Source organism: Leuresthes tenuis, unplaced genomic scaffold, assembly GCF_036924035.1.
Source record: "Leuresthes tenuis unplaced genomic scaffold, fLeuTen1.0.hap1 SCAF_4, whole genome shotgun sequence".
NCBI lineage: Eukaryota > Metazoa > Chordata > Actinopteri > Atheriniformes > Atherinopsidae > Leuresthes > Leuresthes tenuis.
The window spans coordinates 14,713,564-14,725,716 of record NW_027325358.1 but is presented as its reverse complement, the minus strand read 5'-3'; the positions used below and the strand labels follow the sequence as shown (position 1 = coordinate 14,725,716).

The window sequence follows — 12,153 nt, the reverse complement described above, 5'->3', positions numbered from 1 at the left end:
GATAAATATGAGGTGCTCAAATCTATCAAACTAAGTGTGTAAACTGACTTTATATGCTGACCTCGTGATCTTTCAGTGTTCTAAAAATTTAATGTATTCGTAAACCCGATTACTCCCTTTAATATGGTTTTATACATATTCCATATGCATTCCCATAAACCGTCTCGAGTAATTGGAGTACATATGAAACAAATTAATTTGGAATTTGTGGAAATGACCAAAGAAGGGTTTGGAGCACATATTGGACCTGATGGACAGAGTATGAGACCATAACGACTATCAATTGCTCGAGTTTTTCAGATCTGAATGCCATAAGAAAAAAAGGCAGAGTAACCCTGCCTGGACAGTTCGCCACTCCATCAAAGCAGATACAAAAGAGACATACAACAATGCACACTCACTCCAACAGTCAATTTTAGAATTACCAATTAACTTAACATGCATTATTTGGACAGTGGGAGGAAGCCAGAGTACCCGGAACAAACCCTCACATGCTTGGGTTGAACATGCAAACTCCACGCAGAAAGTAGAATAGGAACCTTCTTACTGTGAGGAGACAGTGCTAACCACCACACCACTGTGCATCCTGAAAGAGTGATGAATTTTTACTTTTTAAAAATGTCATAACTAAAAAGAGCATAAAAACAGAAGTTTTACTCTTCACTTAAGTTTTAATATAATTCCTCTAAAGAAAAATGAAGATTCAAACTGCAAAGCAAACTGCGTTTTGTTTAATCCTAAATTACAGTATGTCTTCATAAAGCCCCTTTCTTGTGGAAAGTGAGGATAGATGAAGGGATTCAGACACAGGAGATCAGTTGAAAGATAATTCACTGAAATTCTTAGAGAATTTCATGACTTTGGCCTCTTTTGATCCAATATATGACCTCATTTACAACTGATAAACTAACTGGCAGCTGTAACTGACTTGCTGACTTACTCCCCCACAGAAATCTGATCTGCTTGGTAAATTTCATCAGTAAGTTTGGGCTGGATCACGAGGCCTCTTAATTCCTTAGAAATATTGTACCTGGTTTCAGCATTAAGCACTTTATAGAAGAAGTCTTTTGAATTAGAGGGGAATAGGACACATAAAGTGAGAAAAAGCTATCAGAAGGTATGAAAGTAAAACTTTTTCAATTAGTCCCTCTGTTAGACATGTCTATATTACATTCATTAGGCCTTCAAAACACAGCAGACCGCTGCAAATGTCAGGACACAGAGGGTCCATTAGATCATGCTCTCTCAGAGGTTGTGTGTGCTGGATAAAGCACAGCTGTAGAGGCTGTGTAAATGCAGAGCTGATCCAATCCACAGTGGCAAGTAGTCTATGACAGTAAATTAGGGCTATAATATTTTTATATAAAAAATTTGAAAATATAGACCCCAGAGCATATACTGTAGAGTCTATATATAAATGTAGGAGAGGAGGATATATTGATTAACAAAAAATTCAAGAAAACAAATTAATCATAACACTTTCATTATATCTATTAATGTGAAAATTCTGTTGAGTTATGTGTAGTGTTATTGTTTGTGATAATGTCTAATATTTGAATGATATTAGAACTCATTATTTAACTTCTTTTTTATGGCAATGGACGGATTTCTTTTAACATTCAGTAATGAAGATTAGAAATGGATTGGGATATAATTTTAGAGGCTGATCCTACAATCTCGATACACTTTTCTGAAGTTAGAATTTAGGATTTGAGCAACACAAAAGACACACAAAGGCTCAGTGCAAGGGAGTCTACATTATGGCATCCAAACAAACCGATAGGTGACATTAACTTTGCATTCTCTACTGTTAAAGTATCAAAAGGTTGAATTACTATCATTAAGACACCTCCATGTGCATAAAACTATGTATCATTATTTTGGTTTTCTTGAGAATCATTCACTGGTTCAAAGATGTGACTGAATTTCTTTTTTTCTTTTTCTATTTCCACTGGGCTTTCATGAAAATACAGTAACAACACATCGGATATGAAAACGTATGTCTGAATTACACCAATATTAGAACTCGTAATTTGGTCACTGATTAACAGAGACAGGAGAAGCTGGTGTCTGCTGCTGCTGGGTGGAGATGTGGGCGAGGCCAGATTAGTATATTTATATTTCACCATCTACTAAATGAGAAAGAAATAGAATCAAATCGCCCCCAAAAAATTCCGGAGAAACTTAAAAATGTACAATTTGGAGGTATGCACTCGAGGTTTAGAAGATTTTGGTAATTATTTCATCAAAAGATGCAACAACATCTTATATTTCTCTTGGAAAAGGTCTCATAAGATTCATTAAAACCCAAGTTTCTCAGTAAGAGTAGCTTCTTCTCTAAAAACAAACAAGAATCAAACACTCTCACGCTGCTTCATCTTGAAATGCTAACTGATACATGAAAATGGCCCAGATATCCAGAATTGATAAACAAACAAATCCACCCACTCATCTCCTGGTGTAAATCATGCTGCAGAGACTGGAGACTAGCAGAAAAATCGGAGGACAACACATGCAAAAACACACGTTCACACACACTCACACACACATATGCATTCCCACTCACAGCAGGATCTAGGTGTCACTGGCAGAGACATGCTGAGCTGATTAAGATTCATAAATACAAAAGCTTCCAGACAGGATCAGAGCTAGGAGAAGAGAAGAGGTTACTTTTGATCATATTCATCCTTCTCTCACATCTCAGTGGTTCTTTTTGGAAAGAGAACAGGATGTAACATAAAGCAATGAACGACAAAAAGAGATGAAACCGTTGTGACGTTAACTTTGCTTTGCTGTGGCTCGCTCTTGCTTTGGGAGAAATTCATTGTGCTTACATCCTTATGTGTGATCCTCACAGCAGGGCCTGCTTTGAGAAATGTTTGCTGGCCTGATGGTGTTCAATAATTCATCAGTCTCAGTCACAAATCATTTTTATTCCTCTCTTGGGATATACATTGAGAGAAATGTGCTTATGCAGTCAAATGTATAACCTTGTATAAACACACATAGGCACACACACTTTTATACGGAAGCAAGTGCACATGGTCATATACTGAGCTTCAGCCTGCAGTATAGAACAATTTTTTTCTTTCCCACCCATCTGTCAGGGTTTTCTTTGAGTCTAAACTCTTCTGGCACGTTGAATGATAAGCAGTCTGCAGAGAATTCAGCCACTGATGTATCCGAGATACATCTGTCAGTGACATCGGCACGTGTGTGTGATTTCTGAAAATGTCAGAACAGAGGCAGTCTGAAATATTTCATTCCAGTATGCTGCCTCTCCCCAGTGCTGCATTGCAATACTGACCACTCAAACAAGCAGGGATGAACTCAAGAATCAAACAAACACTCACCTGTTCAGTCAGCAGGTGAAGCTGTCGATTTCGAGGGTCTCGTTTGCACAGGTTTCTTGCAGGAGCAACGACCGTGCACACACACCTGCCATCAGGATCTGAGGCCGTGCTGTACACCTGCCAGCCTTCCTCTGAGCCAGGGTACAATCCCTGCACACAAACAGGGTCTGTGTTAATGAAGTCACCGCAGGAACAACATGTCAGCCGCGCTCTCAACGGAGCAGAGGATAAGCAAAAGAAAGGGAAGCTCAAAATAAAGTCACACACTGTGTTCTCGGTTTTTCAACAGCTCTTACAGTTCTTCTGAGAACAATAGTTGCTTTTTCTCAGACTGATATACACAATGAAAATGCATGGAAGCTTTTTAGGCTGTCACAGATTTAGGTTTTTAGTTAAAAAAAAGACATTGTATTGAAATTTATTGCAATTGCACTTACAGGGACTACTCGTAGCCCTTAAAGCATGTTCTCGAGGCATGCTGCGTTGTTTTATATTGACAATCAGTCAGTCGTTTAAATCGATAAATAATTAATTCTGTGAAAGTGCTACAAGCCCCAATTTCACTATGAATTTTCTAGTTAACCCTTTCATTTCCTCAGTGGAAAAGCAGTGAAAAACTGTTGTTTTTCATTTCCTTACAAAAATGATAAAGGAATCAATGTTTTGATATTGCCACTTGATTGAAAAAGTCTGATGATGACACAATACATACACATTTTTAAAATGACATTCACACACCCAGTGACAGAGACGGCTCAGGCAGGTTTGCTTCCCCTGAATATTGTTACTAAGAAATGCACTCTTAAGGTTAAAGTAATCCAAATTAGAATATCTGTATGTGTAAGACAGTTGAGAAACACTGAGATAGACGTTTTCTTTTCTGACATTTTGGGGGATTGTCATCCCGCACAGCCATCCTGAATGGAAAACAAACTAATTCCATATCAACTGGTCCAACTTTTATTTAAAAATGTAAATCTGTGAAAGTTGTTTCCCTCCACTTATTTGCTGCTCTCTTGCAGACAGCACAAGCCCAACGAACACAGACGAGGCTGTTCTGACTTGTTTTGCCCTGAATCACAACCTTCAGAAGCTGCTTACCCTCGGGCTGCACACAAGTCCTGCCTCCGATATGCTCTGCAATATATGACACTATAGAAGGTGACATGCTAGATAAAAGTAATGACTTTAACAAAGAAAGCAATATAATGGTGTAAAGGTGAGCTTTAAGAAACAAATAACATGAAACATACAAAAATAAAGATTACTGATGCTGTTTATTGTGCTTTGAAGAATGCCGGCACTGCTAAAACCCAAAGCTTTACAGCCTTTGGAATGTTTTAATGTTGTTTACATATTTCGCAGAATCTCAGCATTAGCATTCAAGTCAGACTGCAGTCTTTCATGTAAACAAATATTTTCTCTTTAAAAGCTTTTCATCTGATTCACCCTACAGGTACAATAAAATATGCTGGATGCAGATTGTGATTCAAGTGTCCATTTATGTTTACGAAAGGGAGAGAGCAAGCTCTTTGCACTTTATTGCATATGACTGCATCAGAGACATCCGTGTCCAAACCTGATATTCGTCATTTGCAGCTAAAACTTGCTGTGACATCTCCTACATGTTTGTGTCCAAGAAAGCTGGCAGCGGAGCTGGAGAGCTTCCAATCTCTGCAGCCACAGATGCACCTGATGATCCCCTTGGCTAAAAGTCGCCAAGTCTCCAAAGCTAATAAAAAAAATCTGCTCCACAGAGGATTTCAACCCTCCAACAGTACGAAGTAATAAACAACTAAGCCCATAATTGCTGTTTCGTTCACATATTTGGTTGTGCCAATGTTTTCATGGACAACAAAAAAAAAACTTCTTTCAACCAAAACATTCAAACTCCAAATTTAAAAAGTATGTTTATTTGAATGCAAATGTCATTCCCTCTGTTGTTGTTTAGACCTACAAAGATCCCTGAATAGTACTGTATAGAACAATCAGATCATACTCATTTGAGTAGTCAGACTTTGATGTAATGTTATTATTTAGCAGTGTTATACAACTGAATCTATCACATTGAAAATTAAATTAATTAAAAGCTTTGCTTGAAAAACTTATTGCCCTTAAATGCATTCTATTGATTTTATTTACGTGTTTAGGGTATATGGGGTAGAATTTAAAAAAAAAATGATTTCAAGGTGGGGGTTTTTCCTCTTTTCAAAAAAGAGGAAAGAACGAACTCTTCAGAATTTTCCAGCGTGAAAATTTGAAATGTGAAAACAAATGGGCAAAACAGAAATATTCATCAACAATTCCCAGCAGAGAATTGTTTTTTTCTCATTTTCCCACTGAAGAACATGATTACTTCCGTGACAAATAGGCCACTCACAGTATTGACAAATCCACAGAAAGTAATCACCAGATAGTTTCTCTTGAGTAAAAAAAAAGAACAACGACTTGTTTTTCTGACTTTCCTGCTCCATTCTTGCTGCTCTCTCCACTCTCAATGTGAAACATCAACTGCATGTAAGTGAAACATTTCACATCTGACAAGTCAGATGTATCCCTGAATAGTTGGTTGAGACCAAACTAAAAAAGAACAAAAAAAAAGAGTATTAAAAAAAGAGGAAGTATTCATTATTAAGATTATTAAGCCAGTAACAAAGCTCCAGATGACTGTAAACATTACTCTGTCTCTGCCAGATGTGCAGGGTACTTTCATAAAAATCTCTTTCCAAGTACAATATGGTGACAACTAATCTTGAATAATACAGCTGGGTTATCTGATTTCTTTGATATATTTCTCATTGAATTGTCTTGTTTTCTTCTAACCATTTAATTCAGGATGCACAGATGTGCATCAGTTTCAAACAACATTTAGTTTGTTGGCTGCTTATTGTTAAATGGAATAATATCAACCGAAGGCCAATATTTATCTGGCGTGTCCTGGATATGTTGCCTTGACTTTGCCTTGAAACTGATTGGATTCATACTTAAATTCCTTCATTACATAAAAAAAAATGCCTCACGCTATGTAATCACTAAAAAAATTGAACAAGTTTTACATGTGAGAAGTTATAATAAAAAGAAATAATTAATCTACATTTTGTTTCACCCCCACTTTTGGGGGTGAAACAAAAACTTTGTTACTGCAGGTCAAAAATCTGGTTTTTGAAGAAGGGGATTTATAGCTGGAATTCAGATATTTCACTGATTTTTGTCTCTTTTCAATCAAACATTTAGAAACTTGAAGATGAAATGGTTCAGATTAATGTCATGATCAGTCTCACCAGAAAACGGATGATAAATATATTTGTCTTTTTGACCCAAATGTAATATTGTCTCAATTCCTAGTTGTGAACAGAGATGGAGATTCATCGGATATTTTTCCGTTTACATTAATGTGATGATCCAAACATGTATTTAACATGTAGACCTGAAAATGTACATTAATTCCAACCCTGACCACATAACCTACTTTTAACACCTAACCCCCCCATTCCCTGGTGAGCGCGCAGTAGAAAAGCAGAAATCATGAGTGGGAGGGAAGTATAAAAGTTTAATGACTGTGAAAACATTATGTGGGACGAGTCTTGAACCAGCATTCTTTTGGAAAAATGGGTTCAGTGTCTTTGATTTAGGTTTAGTGCCCGTCATCATCACTCTGTTTCCCACCCAATGAGCATTTGTGGCTACACACAAAAATGCTATTACTCTTTTGCACAAGAAAACACAATCAACACACACAACACATCCTCTATTTGTTCAGGTATTTCAGGCTGCAGCTCAGCGCAAGAGATCTGCTTTGTCACATAAATAAAAATCGGATTTCCTATTCTTGATTTTTTGTAGTTTATTTTGGACCTCATTAGGTATTGCTGAGATAACAGCGATTTTTCCCTGCGGTCTGAACGTTAAACCAGTGTCACAACACATCATATTAGAGCAGACAGGCGATTATGAGCTCATTACAGTAAGACTTCACCCAATCCTCTCTTTGACCTACTTACTGTTAACATTTTAGAACAATGTAAAGGAACTGCTGAGCTCCACCTGACATTCACCAGCCTGTCACAGTAAGGTGAGAAGCTGCCCTCCAAACTCTGAAAAAGAATAATGGCAAAGGAAAAGGCTGCAAGGATGGAGGCTGGAGAAGGAACGCAGGATCAGAGTCTGGTGGCCTGAAGAGAAACATCAGATCAATCGATCAGCTGGGTTTGGTGTGGTAACCTTGATGCTGTAATTTAGGGACCCAGGGACGATTTAGGATTGGAAAACGTGGATGCGATGAGAATGTAAGCATCGCTTGTTCCGTCTGCTTAACGTAATCAAACGGGGGAGGACATAAGGCACCTTAGGGCTTATTTCACACACAAGAGAAATGATAAAAATCTACAGGCAGCTGAACTGATCGTAATAGGAGTAAATACAGAGAGAGAACGGAAAGAAACAAGAAACATTTCTGCAGTTAGCAAACTGTAGGAGAGAAAAATGTAAAACACTTAAAGAAAAACATCTGTCATATCTTATTTTACACAAAAATCTCAGTGTGTAAAGACTATAACAGTGATTTCCAAGCAGGAGCTGCATTGTTTTCTGAAAGTAATGGATAACTGGTTGAAATTTCTTTCTACGACTGTAATACAAAGCCTACCAAATCAACAGCTCACTTTATAATATTGATATTCAGTTAATACATTTGAAACATGTCTGCTTCTGTTGGTTCATGTGGAGTTCATCTGAAAGGGCTGTGGAGTTACATCAGACGAAAAAAAAATGTAGTCAACAAGTTTTCTAGCTTCCAATCAAATACACACGCCATCGAGCTGCTTTCCAGAAAGACAACAGCTTAAGATTTAAGAGATTGTCTGTCAATAAACTGCGAATAAACACTGTTCCTAAGAAGCCCTTCCAACAGCTCCATCTGTCCTCATCCGCTCCCTCTATGTGTGTTTTGTGTGTGGGCGTCCACTTGCATAAGACTGCTTGTACTTTGCTGAACTTGCAAAGTGCCACTACACAGCAGATGAGGGGTGCCTTTTGAGCCAGAAAGCTAAATCATGCAAAGCCCGAGCCTAAAAAACACACACTTGGTCACATACGCATCCCTTTTGAAGACATCACTTTAACCTACATTCATTTCGTAGAGGTTATAACCCAGACCCAAAGATGACCAGTGCCTCTAAAACTGATCTGAATCTTAAAATCCAACAGTTTACAGCAAAGACACTTTCTTTTCATCCCTCAAAAAAAAACACATCTCCATAATGTGACTGTGTAAACAGATGAGTAATAGCTTGAAGACAAACAGGCATGCGTACGTTGAGCATATACAGTAAGGTTAAGACATCGACGAGCGCAGTGGTCCATCTTCATGTCTGTAGTTGCCAGGGTGTTGCTAAGGGAACAAATTGCTGGCTGTCCCATGGGTGAGTCAGTCCTCCCCAGGAGAAATATCACTCCAGTACGTCTGAGACAGAGCAATCCTATTAACTGTGTGTGCAGCTGTGGGCTTTATGATACATATGTGCATGTGTTCTTCGTGAGTCATAGTAACAGACAAGGTCATTTAATTCATTCGTCAGTGCTACTCATCTTTTTTATTTGCAATCTTCATCTCAAAATGTGTTGTGAATATGTTCTCCTGCATTTGATCTATTCTCATAACTTCTTTAACCTATTTTCTGCCCTAGTAAACAAATAAAAATCTGAATAAATATTCCTAAATCTGCTGTCGTTGTTCTCTGAATTTGATGACTATTCAACATAATTTTGGATATTCTGCGTGTTTCTTTTACCTTATCAAAAAAGCAGACCGTTACCTCATCAAGAACCAAGCAACCAAGCTTATGTAACTATTTGTATTGAGAGGATGTGTTGATGTGTAGAAAATAATAGAAAAATGCATTTTATGCTCCACGAAATAACACAAAAAAATTTCAGTAGCAGGTTAACAGATCATCCGAAATGTTTTAAATGACTCTGATAGATCAATTTTTTAAGAGCCAAAATGTGATGAAATACTTTGTTTTGATAAATATCTCCTCATCTTTGTATAGAGTGAATGTGTACGGAATACATACACTGACGATCCGCTCATGTGTGCCCTCAGAAGAGATGATGGTTCCATTGAGTCCAACCAGCGACGGCAGGGTCTGGGACATCCAGTTAGTTACCATAGCCATGGTGCTGAGCACCGCACCGATCTTCAACATGGGAACACTCATCCTGACGCACACACATTCACACAATCCAAAACTCTGTCGTGCTCTCACACACAGACCAAAGTGTTGGCAGTAGTCATCCTAAAAACAGCACGTACACAACATGATGCTACAGGTAAAACATTGTGCACACACAAAGCACGTTTCGCTCTTGGAAAAAAAAACACACAGCAGAGATTTTCCCACTGCTGGAGTCTCTCCTTCGACACAGCCACAAGTTAGAGAATAAATCCTGACACACAAGCCACTCCAGATGCCTCCATGTGAAGACACAAATCCAAAAATCCGACGCTCAGCTCAGGCTGCAGGAGACGCTCCTAGAAACAACTGGTTTGAAATGTGTGTGTGTGTGTGTGTGTGTCCTGGACTCCTTCCTTCGTCTGGTAGTGAGGCGTTGTGGCTGAGCCAGCACTGCTCTCTCATTTATCCACTAACTCTCTGCCTCTCCATCCCTGCCTCCACTCTCTCTCAGACACACCCCTTCATTGCTCAACCAGACTCTTACTTATCTTCTAAATGTCTTCATCCGAGCAGCAAAAACTCCTCTTAAGCAACATTTAATGAACAAGTGCTTAATATAATTCAACATTTATCCACCTTGTCTTTTCATTTTCTTCTTTTTCTCCTCTCACCAGACTGTATCAACCCAAGCATTTCGTCTCCTCTATGTTCATTGTTCCCCTGTTTTCCTTTTTATTGGTTAAATGGCAATTGCTCCAAAATGACCTGTTTCTTATCTGTGTGCATGTGTGACTGTGTGTTGGCATAAGCATAGCAAGCTAATGCAACACTGCCACCATATGGCCATCGATATGTGCCAACAATGCAATTATGCACTGTGCAAGCAGTGTCACATTAGATTTGATCAAATCTTCTGAAGAAGTAAAGATGTACAGAGCACATCTCGCCTGTCTCTTGAGTTTTTTCATGGATGAGCAAACAAAAACAGACAGAAAGACTGAAAATCAAGAAAAATTGGTTTCTTTTACAGGAATAAATCATTTTTATACCTGTGCAATGAGAGGAAATGCTTTTTATTGTAGTGATATTTTGTTTGAATGCTTCAGCTTCAACTCTGCAACTTAGATACTGTTTTTCATTCTGCACCAAGATTCAATAAGATCATTGTGAGCTGTGTGCTGAGGTTGGTCGGCACTCGCTCTCTGTCAGTTGCAACAAAAGCTGGTTTTTATATATTTATAAATATTTTTTTACCCTCTTACATTACATCAGCCCTTTAATGTGTGGCCTTAGAGAACAAATTCAAATAACTTAATTACTCTAAAAGCACCAGCTTTATTTACTGAACTTTGTAAATCTTCCGTCTGAAATAATCTAACAATTGATTTATTTATATCCTTTGGGTATTTCAAGTTTTTAATTTTGTATAAGGGCTGCACTGTGTTGTGTAGTTTAATATAAATGCCTTACAGCAGAGACGAGTCTCTGTGCTCGACATTGTACCTTATGTTCATCTGTCTTAAGTGCCTTTCTGTAATTGTCATCATGTGCATAGTTGTTTTTAAGATAAACTATTATTTGCGTCACTCTAGTAGCTTACAGTATATTACCATAACTGGCTTGAATCAGAACCAGAAACCCCAAACAGAAAGACCTGAGAAAAACTGGGAGTTGAACTGCCAGACAGAGTAAGGAGGGTGCGTTGGTTATATCGAGCTTCCTCCTACAGTCCAAAAATATGCATGTTAGGTTAACTGGTGTTTCAAAACTGACTGTAGGAGTTTATGCCTGATTTATCTCTGTGTTGGTCCTGTGATGGACTGCCGACTTGTCCAGGATGTATCCTGCCTTTCGCCCTGTGGTAGCTGGGATAGACTCCAGCCCCCCGCGTCCCTGAACTGGAAGAATCGAGTGTGGGAAAAAAAGAGAACTCAATGAATTTGTTGCTCTATTTCTATTTGTCCTTAAGTTAATTAATTTAATTTACATCAAATGCTGCAGTTGGTTTCATTCACCATTTCCTCTTATTTATAGTTTATCTTTTTATCCAAATATCATACATCATATTTCCTTTGTTAGATTTTTTACTTAGCTGCCTGTAAGAGGATGCCTCCGTATCACATATATATATATATATATATATATATATATTTTTTTTTTTTTTTTATCTTAGTAGACAAAGCTGTTTCACACTTCCATCTAAAAGTTTAATTGGATTTCAGCTTTTTTCTTTTATGTAATTGTTTATGGGAGAATCGTATCGTATCCACCAACATTTTTTTTTAGTCAGTTGCTCAGTGTGTCCACACTATTCAAAACATGCATAGAACCAAACTACTACTATCTGGAAAAAATATACCACAAATTTTATTGATCTAGGAATACTTTTTTTTTAGTTTTACGTTCAATATTTTGTCAGTTGATCAAAGTAAATTTTCATCCAGCTGTTAAAGAGGATGTCCACACGGGTCGCTGATGTACAACTGATGGATGTGGCCTTGTGAACATCTCTTTGCTGTCACAGAAGAACTTGTCTTTTTCAGGTGTTGACAATCCAGCTAATCAACCTGAATATTTCATTAAGCCTCACTTCAGCAGAAACATGCTTGACCTCTCTGGTCTCA

General features: G+C 37.9%; 1 protein-coding gene across 1 annotated transcript in view; it reads right to left on the bottom strand.

Annotated features, from left to right (window-relative positions):
- The window catches only part of LOC140305754 (noelin-2-like), a 29,643-nt gene extending 19,659 nt beyond the window's left edge, over nt 1-9,984 (bottom strand). The window contains exons 1-2 of the mRNA XM_072384731.1: nt 9,428-9,984; nt 3,354-3,503 (exon numbers count right to left, since the gene is read on the bottom strand). Of these exons, the coding sequence (XP_072240832.1) occupies nt 3,354-3,503; nt 9,428-9,571 (294 nt within the window). The 5' untranslated portion in view covers nt 9,572-9,984. The remainder of the gene's footprint in view (nt 1-3,353; nt 3,504-9,427) is intronic.
- Nucleotides 9,985-12,153: the final 2,169 nt, after the last annotated feature.